Raw genomic sequence first — 10,844 nt, 5'->3', positions numbered from 1 at the left:
AAAAAAAAAAAAAAAAAAAAAAAAAAAAAAGGGTTTTAAATAACCAAGGCTTACCACACTTGAGGAAATTCTTTGCTATAAAAAAGAGACAAAGGCAAACAAATAGAATCAAGAAACTTGGAGGAAATAGAGGCAATGCAGGGAGAAGGAAACTTTAAAAACTGACATTAATACAGCAGGGCAATTAAAAAAATTTCAGCCATGAAGCAAGAGAAAGATGCTATGAGAAAAGAAGATTCAGAGGAAGAAGAGAGCAGAGAACTAAATTCATTAGTTGGCTTAGAAGATAAAGTTGAGAAAATTGTCCCAAAAGGAGAACAACAGGAAAGAAATGGAAAAAACATAAGGACATTAGTAGATCGATCCTGAAGGTCCGCTATCTGAATAACAGGAGTTACAGAAAAAGATAAGAAAAAATAAGAGGGAGGATATTATCAAATAAGTAATACAAAAAATGATCAGAGCCCAAAGGGAGGAATGTCTAAATTGGTAGGGTCCACTGAGTGCCAAACACAGTGAACGTAGAAAAGATCCACGCAGGGACAAATCAAAGTGAAATTTTGCAATGCCAAGGATAAAATGAAACCCTAAAGACTTGCAGAAAGAGGGAAAAAAAAAGCCTTATCAAATTAATGAACAAAGACAGGTCCTGTAAAAAGGATTGGAATCAGAATGGCATCAGACTTCTCAACAGCAACTCTGGAAGCCAAAAAACATGAAGCAATGATTTCCGGCCTAGAACTTTCTACCTGGTCAATTTGTCAACCAAATGTGGGCACAGAATAAAAAACACACATAACACACACAAAAATATGTGCAAGAAATAAATAATTTACCTCTCTAGTGCTCTTTGATAAGAGTGACAGAATGAAATTGGGACAAAAAACTGAGTGAAATTTTAGAACTTAACCAGCCTGGAAAAAGGAGGACCTTTATAGTGGAAAAAATGGAATTCATGGATTCCCTCTTGCCTTTGATGTGGAAAATTATACCAAGAGACCATTAGAGTCATTGGGAAGAATTTGTGATAGGGGCATTACAAATTAAATGAATGGATGGGAATTCCAGCAGGTAAATCAGAAGAAAGTTCTATAAGAATAGAAACACAATCAGATTATACAATAGACCCAATGTTAACATTTGCATATTCAGGACAATTTACACACTGAATTGTAGTTTAATAAAAGTTAAGATATAACTGTATTGGGAGGATGGATAGAGGGCGAAAGTTAGTTTTGCTGGCCCAGAAGAGTTGTCTTTATTTAAAAACAATAAAAAGTTAAGAGATAATGTTTAAAGTGTATGAAATAGAAAATAGCATCATTAACATAATAATTAGGAGTATAAAGACTCATTCCACAAGAAATATCTAGAGATGTTGGCATTATTACCTCTGGACAGTGGCTCTGCGTATAAAGGGGGAGTTCTGCTTTTAGTCATAAGCGTCTCTGTTTTGACTGACTTAATTATGGATATGTTACTTCGGTAAAAATAAATGGAAAAGAGTTTAGGAACCTTAAAATTCTTTGCAAATTATATTATGATTTTGTGTTCTGTGTGTTTTGGGAGCCATTCCAATCTGGAATCATCAAAGAGGTCAAATTATGATAACTAATTTGAAAGTTGCAAAAATTTCAAAAGTTAAGATCCAGGAGTTTCAGCTATACTGAAAAAATAATCACTTTTAAAAGTAAGTATTTCAATTTCTTAGTAGAAATAAAGAAAGCACCCAGACAGTAGATAGTAGATAGTAGATGATTTTATGACTTTGGTTGTGATAACCATTCTCAGTGTCAGTTTTCCTTGATGGGGATAAAGATACTAAGTTTACAAGAACTGTTTAAGATTATGGATGTAAAAACTTTTTATAAACTGCATAACATTGACTACATTATATAAACGTAATCAAGTTTTCCTCAAGTTCTTCTTTTAGCACAAATTGCCCTGTATACAAAAAACAATCACTAGTGTTAAGAGACAGTGAGTGGCTCAGATATTGATAGCAAACAAGACTTTCAGGTAAACTCCATGGGAAACAGGGAGAAAATGTTTCTATTTCATCTTACCAGCCATGTCAAATAGAAAGCAAAACAAGGGGAAAAAGAACAATAAAGAGCACTAAACTATGTTAAACCTTCATTCATACAGTAAAATCCCAATGTAACTTTCAAAGTGAGGTCCGGAAAAAGTCAATTGTATAAAATGCAAGATTTTGCTATTGGGAAGTTAATTAAATGAAAGCAGGGATGGAGGAAGGATGGGAGCAGATTGACTTACATTTCAATTCTCATTGTTATGAGGTTTTAATGTATTTCATTGAGTTAATCCTTAATACTTGAATTTTGGATTAGCTCCCATTAATTCTTACATGGTGCCCAGGAAATTTTGGGCTTCCTAGAATGCCTACTGATATTTTCATCAATTTAATGAATACTTTTCAAATATGATGATTTTTGTGAACACATTCTGCTTTGTATTTTGAGCTAGGAACATGTTCTCATCGGCAATTAGCTCCATCCCAGGATGCCGGGTTTTTTTTTTTGTTTGTTTGCTTGAATTTTTTTAGATCTCATTGTCTCCTGGTAGACTACCTGAGTCTAGTGCAAGGCCCCAACATCTCTGAACAAATGGCCTTGTAAACCAAATAATTGCAATGTGAATTCAGTCTTCCAGTGGCACATACGATTTTTATCAATTTGGTTCTTTCTATTTTGTGAGAAATTATTTATCTTTTAGACTGCACGTGATAAGCCTCTCTAGCTTATAGCAGACAAATTAATGAGCTGCTTAAAGCCAGACTAGGTCAGTTGAGCTCCTTGCAGGTAGCATGGTTTCATTTATTTATGGTATTTTCGGGTGGTGTCTGGTAATGTAAGCATCTGCATGGAGTAAAGGTTATAAAATTTACTCAAAGAATGTGTTAGCCATTATGAAGCTAGTTTTAGGGGGAAAAAAGCATTCTGTGCTTTCAAACATGCAAAAAATGGTTGCATAACAGAGTTTTTTTTCCCCCTGCAATAAGTTAAATGCTATTAAATAGACAGTTTGAATTAGATTTCACTAAAGCATAGGTATTGAACCTAAGACATAATGGAATTTTTGAGAACATCATTGAAATATAAAATACTGGCTCCCAAGTTAGCTTCCTCTATCATTGTTCATTAGTATATTTATTGATTGATTGACTGATCTTTTTTATTTTATTAAAAAAATTTTTTTAATACAGCAGGTTCTTACTGTCTACTTTATACACATCAGTGTGTACATGTCAATCCCAATCTCCCAATTTATCCCACCACCCCACCCCCACCACCACTTTCCCCACTTGGTGTCCATACGTTTTTTCTACATCAGTGTCTCTATTTCTGCCTTTTCATCTGTACCATTCATCTGTACCATTTTTCTAGGTTCCATATATATGCATTAATATACGATATTTGTTTTTCTCTTTCTGACTTACTTCGCTCTGTATGACAGTCTCTAGGTCCATCCACATCTCGACAAATGACCCAGTTTCATTCCCTGTTATGGCTGAGTAACATTCCATCGTACATATGTACCACATCTTCTTTATCCGTCCGTCTGTCAATGGGCATTTAAGTGGCTTCCATGACCTGGCTATTGTAAATAGTGCTGCAATGAACATTGTGGTACATGACTCTTTTTGAATTATGGTTTTCTCAGGGTATATGCCCAGTAGTGGGATTGCTGGGTCATACGGTTGTTCTATTTTTAGTTTTTTAAGGACCCTCCATACTGTTCTCCACAGTGTCTGTATCAATTTACATTTCCACCAACAGTGCAAGAGGGTTCCCTTTTCTCCACACCCACTCCACACTTGTTGTTTGTAGATTTTCTGATGATGCCCATTCTATTATTTTTAATTAATTTATTTAATTTTTATTTATTATTTTTGGCTGCTTTGGGTCTTCGTTGCTGCATGCGGGCTTTCTCTAGTTGCAGGGAGCAGGGGCTACTCTTCGTTGCGATGCGTGGGCTTCTCATTGCAGTGGCTTCTCTTGTTGCAGAGCACGGGCTGTAGGTGCGTGGGCTTCAGTAGTTGTGGCTCGTGGGGTTCAGGAGTTGTGGCTTGCGAGCTCTAGAGCACAGGCTCAGTAGTTGTGGCGCACGGGCTTAGTTACTCCACGGCATGTGGGATCTTCCCGGACCAGGGCTCAAACCCGTGTCCCCTGCATTGGCAGGTGGATTCTTAACCACTGCGCCACCAGGGAAGCCCGATGATGCCCATTCTGACTGGTGTGAGGTGATACCTCATTGTAGTTTTGATTTGCATTTCTCTAATAGTTAGTGATGTTGAGCAGCTTTTCATGTGGTTCTTGGCCATCTGTATGTCTTCTTTGGAGAAATGTCTATTTAGGTCTTCTGCCCATTTTTGGATTGGATTGTTTGTTTTAATATGGAGCTGCATGAGCTGTTTATATATTTTGGAGATTAATCCTTTGTCCATTGATTTGTTTGCAAATGTTTTCTCCCATTCTGAGGGTTGTCTTTTCATCTTGTTTATAGTTTCCTTTGCTGTGCAAAAGCTTTTAAGTTTCATTAGGTCCCATTTGTTTATTTTTGTTTTTATTTCCATTTCTCTAGGAGGTGGGTCAAAAAAATGTTGTTGTGATTTATGTCAAAGAGTGTTCTTCCTACTTTTTACTGTAAAAGTTTTATAGTGTCCGGTCTTACATTTAGGTCTTTAATCCATTTTGAGTTTATTTTTCTGTATGGTGTTAGGGTGTGTTGTAATTTCATGCTTGTACATGTAGCTGTCCAGTTTTCCCAGCACCATTTATTGAAGAGACTGTCTTTTCTCCATTGTATATCCTTGCCTCCTTTGTCATAGATTAGTTGTCCATATGTGTGTGGGTTTATCTCTGGGCTTTCTATCCTGTTCCACTGATATATATTTCTGTTTTTGTGCCAGTACCATATTGTCTTGATTACTGTAGCTCTGAACCATATTGTAGTACAGTCTGAAGTCAGGGAGTCTCATTCCTCCAGCTCTGTTTTTTTCCCACAAGATTGCTTTGGCTATTTGGGGTCCTTTGTATCTCCATACAAATTTTAAGATTTTTTTGTTCCAGTTCTGTAAAAAATGCCATTGGTAATTTGATAGGGATTGCATTGAATCTGTAGATTGCTTTGGGTAGTATAGTCATTTTCACAATATTGATTCTTCCAATCCAAGAACGTGGTATATCTCTCCATCTGTTTGTGTCATCTTTAATTTCTTTCATCAGTGTCTTACAGTTTTCTGCATATAGGTCTTTTACCTCCTTAGGTAGGTTTATTCCTAGGTATTTTATTCTTTTTTTTGCAATGGTGAATGGGATTGTTTCCTTAATTTCTCTTTCTGATCTTTTGTTGTTAGTGTATAGGAATGCAAGAGATTTCTGTGCGTTGATTTTGTATCCTGCAACTTACCAAATTCATTGATTAGCTCTAGTAGTTTTCTGCTGGCATCTTCAGGATTTTCTATGTATAGTATCATGTCATCTGCAAACAGTGACAATTTTACTTCTTCTTTTCCAATTTGTATTCCTTTTATTTCTTTTTCTTCTCTTATTGCTGTGGCTAGGACTTCCAAAACTATGTTGAATAAAAGTGGTAAGAGTGGACATCCTTGTCTTGTTCCTTATCTTAGAGGAAATGCTTTCACTTTTTCACCATTGAGAATGGTGTTTGCTGTGGGTTTGTCGTATATGGCCTTTATTATGTTGAGGTAGGTTCCCTCTCTGCCCACTTTCTGGAGAGTTTTTATCAGAAATCGGTGTTGAATATTGTCAGAAGCTTTTTCTGTGTCTATTGAGATGATCATATGGTTTTAAATCTTCAGCTTATTAATGTGGTGTATTGCATTGATTGATTTGCATATACTGAAGAATCCTTGCATTGCTGGGATAAATCCCACTTGATCATGGTATACGATCCTCTTAACGTGTTGTTGGGTTCTGTTTTCTAGTATTTTGTTGAAGATTTTTGCATCTATTCATCAGTGATATTGGTCTATAATTTTCTTTATTTGTGGTATCTTTGTCTGGTTTTGGTATCAGGGTGATGGTGGCCTCATAGAATGAGTTTGGGAGTGTTCCTTCCTCTGCAAATTTTTGGAAGAGTTTGAGAAGGATCGGTGTTAGGTCTTCTCTAAATGTTTGATAGAATTCCCCTGTGAAGCCATCTGGTCCTGGGCTTTTGTTTGTTGGAAGATTTTTTTTTTTTTTTTGTTTGTTTTTTTTGTGGTATGTGGGCCTCTCAGTGTTGTGGCCTCTCCCGTTGTGGAGCACAGGCTCCAGACATGCAGGCTCAGCGGCCATGGCTCACGGGCCCAATCGCTCCGCGGCATGTGGGATCTTCCCGGACTGGGGCACAAACCTGTGTCCCCTGCATCAGTAGGTGACTCTCAACCACTGCGCCACCAGGGAAGCCCTGTTGGAAGATTTTTAATCACAGTTTCAATTTCATTACTTGTGATGGGATTGTTCATATTTTCTATTTCTTCCTGGTTCAGTCTTGGAAGGTTATACCTTTCTAAGAATTTGTGCATTTCTTCCGGGTTGTCCGTTTTATTGGCATAGAGCTGCTTGTAGTAGTCTCTTATGATGCTTTGTGTTTCTGTGGTGTCCACTGTAACCTCTCCTTTTTCATTTCTAATTTTATTGATTTGAGTCCTCTCCCTCATTTTTTTGATGAGTCTGGCTAAAGGTTTATCAATTTTGTTTATCTTCTGAAACAACCAGCTTTTAGTTTTATTGATCTTTACAATGTTTTTCTTTTTTCTATTTCATTTATTTCTGCTATGATCTTTATGATTTCTTCTACTAACTTTCAGTTTTGTTTGTTCTTTCTCTAGTTTCTTTAGGTGTAAGTTTAGATTGTTTATTTGAGATTTTTCTTGTTTCTTCAGGTAGGAATGGATTGCTATAAACTTCCCTCTTAGCACTGCTTTTTCTGCATTCCATAGGTTTTAGATCGTCGTGTTCTCATTGTAATTTGTCTCTATGTATTTTTTGATTTCCTCTTTGATTTCTTCAGTGATCTCTTGGTTATTTAGTAATGTATTGTTTATCTTCCGTGTGTTTGTGTTTTTTCCTTTTTTTTTTCCTTGTAATTGATTTCTAATCTCATAGTGTTGTCGTCGGAAAGGATGCTTGGTGTGATTTCAGTTTTCTTAAATTTACTGAGGCTTGATTTATGACCCAAGATGTGATATATCCTGAAGAATGTTCCATGTGCACTTGAGAAGAAAGTGTAATCTGCTGTTTTCAGATGGAATGTGCTATAAATATCAATTATATCTATCTGGTCTCTTGTGTCATTTAAAGCTTGTGTTTCCTTATTAATTTGCTGTCTGGATGATCTGTCCATTGGTGTAGGTGAGGTGTTAAAGTCCCCCACTATTATTCTGTTACTGTCCATTTCCTCTTTTATAGCTGTTAGCATTTGCATTATGTATTGAGGTGCTCCTATGTTGGGTGCATATATATTTATAATTGTTATATCTTCTTCTTGGATTGATCCCTTGATCATTATGTAGTGTCCTTCCTTGTCTCTTGTAACATTCTTTATTTTAAAGTCTATTTTATCTGATATGAGTATTGCTACTCCAGCTTTCTTTTGATTTCCATTTTCATGTAATATCTTTTTCCATCCCCTCACTTTCAGTCTGTATGTATCCCTAGGTCTGAAGTGGGTCTCTTGTAGACAGCATATATATGGGTCTTGCTTTTGTATCCATTCAGCGAGCCTGTGTCTTTTGGTTGGAGCATTTAATCCATTCACATTTCAGGTAATTATTGATATGTATGTTCCTATTACCATTTTCTTAATTGTTTTGGGTTTGTTTTTGTAGGTCTTTTTCTTCTCTTGTGTTTCCCACTTAGAGAATTTCCTTTAGCATTTGTTGTAGAGCTGGTTTGGTGGGGGTGCTGAATTCTCTTAGCTTTTGCTTGTCTGTAAAACTTTTGATTTCTCCATCTAATCTGAATGAGATCCTTGCCAGGTAGAGTAATCTTGGTTGTAGTTTCTTCCTTTTCATCAGTGTAAATATATCGTGCCACTCCCCTCTGGCTTGTAGTTTCTGCTGAGAAATCAGCTCTTAACCTTACGGGAGTTCCCTTTTATGTTATTTGTCATTTTTCCCTTGTTGCTTTTAATAATTTTTCTTTGTCTTTAATTTTTGTCAGTTTGATTACTGTGTGTCTCAGTGTGTTTCTCCTTGGGTTTATCCTGCCTGGGACTCTCTGTGCTTCCTGGACTTGGGTGGCTATTTCCTTTCCCATGCTAGGGAAGTTTTCAAGTATAATCATTTCAGATATTTTCTCTAGGTTCTTTCTCTCTCTCTTCTCCTTCTGAGACCCCTATAATGTGAATGTTGGTGCATTTAATGTTGTCCCAGAGGTCTCTTAGGCTGTCTTCATTTCCTTTCATTCTTTTTTCTGTATTGTTTTCCGTGGCAGTGAATTCTTCCCTTCTGTCTTCCAGGTCACTTATCCGTTTTCTGCCTCAGTTATTCTGCTATTGATTCCTTCTAGAATAAAAAAAAAAAAGTAGAAATACCTTCTATTTTTCATTTCAGTTATTGTATTGTTCATCTCTGTTTGTTCTTTACTTCTTTTAAGTGTTCTTTAATTCTTCTAGGTCTTTGTTAAACATGTCTTGCATCTTTTCGATCTTTGCCTCCATTCTTTTTCCAGTATCCTGGATCATCTTCACTATCATTCTGAATTCTTTTTCTGGAAGGTTACCTTTCTCCACTTCATTTAGTTGGTTTTCTGGGGTTTTATCTTGTTCCTTCATCTGGTACATAGTCCTCTGCCTTTTCATTTTGTCTTTCTGTCAATGTGGTTTTCGTTCCACAGGCTGTAAGATTTTAGTTCTTGCTTCTGCTGTCTGCTCTTTGGTGCTTGCTAGTATATTTAAATATCATTGTGAGATTGTGAGCTGAATGGATTTTTGATAAAAGTGTTGCATCCTTTATTAGCGTTAAAGAAATTATTCTCAGAGTTTGCTTTTCCCCGTGATACTAAGCATGAAATGTACATGCAGCAAACTTGAGACTAACTCAGTAATGTTAGCATATACTACTTTTTTGGTACCATACATTTTTCTTACAAATATTAATCCATTTAATCCCCACAACTACGTTATAAGGTGGCCACAGAGAAGGTGAGTGACTTATTTAAGACCACACTGTTAATAGTATGAGCCAGCCGATTTGAATACAAGAATTCTCACTCTAGAATTCCCACCTACCTTTTTATTTTCTTTTGCTAACCTTTGTGTTCTTGAGTCACCATGGCAGACTGCTCTCATGAATCAGTTGAAGGATCTGTAGCTATAAACACACAGGTGGATTTACCTAGAATACGCTTCTTTGGTAGAGAGTCATTTTCTTTTTGCATAAAATTTATGATTAGCAAACCTCAGTGTTTGTGTAGAAAGCATTACTTTTGCAGATAACTACTAGCTTACAGTGAGTGGATGCTTGGCAGTGCATTTGCACTGATTATTGACTTGGTTTTATTAATCTTGTTTCTTCATAGAAAACATGTGTCTAGTAGTTGAAGGACTGTTTTCACTGATTAAATCTGAAAGATAACAAGGAATACTGAGATCATGATCATTTTCCAAAGGTTAAGTAGTTATGACACTAGTAACCTCAAATATGGCTCATTTAACCATTTTGCACTGTATCATGAATGCTTAAAAAAATCAGTATGCCCTTTTAGCATAGGGGAACATATCTCATGAAATTGCAGGTACTGTACTATTGTTCTGTTTTGTTTAGATGACGAATGTGACAGCAGACTATTGTATTGACGTCATAAGAAAATTTGAAGTTTCTGAAGAAAATAAGGCAAAAAATGTCCTTGGCATAGAAGGTAAAATAACGAATATCCTTAATTTCTCATTTCTCAGTTTAGTTTGCTAAGTTACATTCTAGCAAAATTTTTAGGAAAAGAAATAGGGAGATAACCTTGGAATTACAGATGATTCAAATAAAACCCACGACACACATATTTTCCTACAAAACAGATGCCATGATTTTGCTATTTCTTTTACTTTTGCAAGGACAGTAGCATTTTCCACTCAAGCAAGTCAACTTGTTGCCACTATGTATGATAGATGCCAAGAAATATTTTGACTTTTCTCAAATGATTAATTTTTAGAAATAGTTTCAACCAGATAATCTCATGAAGGGAAATTTGGCCCTAAAATAAGTAAACATGTTGTTTTGTTTTCTTTTTTTAAATGTTGGCAACTAATTTGTTTTCCCTAGTTGGTAGTGGTAGAGAGGTTGTAGGGACCACAAATTTTGTTAATATGATTGTCTCATTTTATAATTGAAGAAAGTGAGGCTTAAAGAAATTAAGTAATTTGGGACTTCCCTGGTGGTGCAGTGGTTGAGAGTCCACCTGCCAATGCAGGGGTCATGGGTTGAAGCCCTGGTCTGGGGGATCCCACATGCACTGGAGTGGCTAGACCCTTGCACCACGGCTACTGTGCCCGTGTGCCACAACTGCTGGGGCCCATGAGCCTGGAGCCCGTGCTTCACAATGGGAAAGGCTGCCCGCGCACCACAATGAAGAGTGGCCCCCGCTCTCTGCAACTAGAGAAGGCCCGCATGCAGCGATGAGGACCCAATGCAGCCAAATATAAATGAATGAATGAATAAATTTTTAAAAAAAGGAAAAAAGAAATTAAGTAACTTGCTCACAGTTATATATATTAGATTCTGAATATATATTTAGAATCTAGCTCCTGGAATATTACATATAAATGATATGACATGAATATAGCTACATGTATCTATAAGTCATATGTATTTAAAATAT

The 10,844-nt window shown here is 36.3% G+C and overlaps 1 protein-coding gene across 1 annotated transcript in view; it reads left to right on the top strand.

The window, feature by feature from the left end:
• PLCH1 (phospholipase C eta 1) overlaps positions 1 to 10,844 on the top strand; it is a 110,578-nt gene that overhangs the window by 20,003 nt on the left and 79,731 nt on the right. The window contains 1 exon segment of the mRNA XM_007457643.1: positions 9,797 to 9,890. Coding sequence (XP_007457705.1) covers positions 9,797 to 9,890 — 94 coding nt within the window.

Source organism: Lipotes vexillifer, unplaced genomic scaffold (assembly GCF_000442215.2).
Source record: "Lipotes vexillifer unplaced genomic scaffold, Lipotes_vexillifer_v1.1 scaffold897, whole genome shotgun sequence".
Taxonomy (NCBI): Eukaryota; Metazoa; Chordata; class Mammalia; order Artiodactyla; family Lipotidae; genus Lipotes; species Lipotes vexillifer.
Note: the sequence above shows the minus strand (reverse complement) of the source record. Positions and strands in the feature narration are given on the sequence as shown.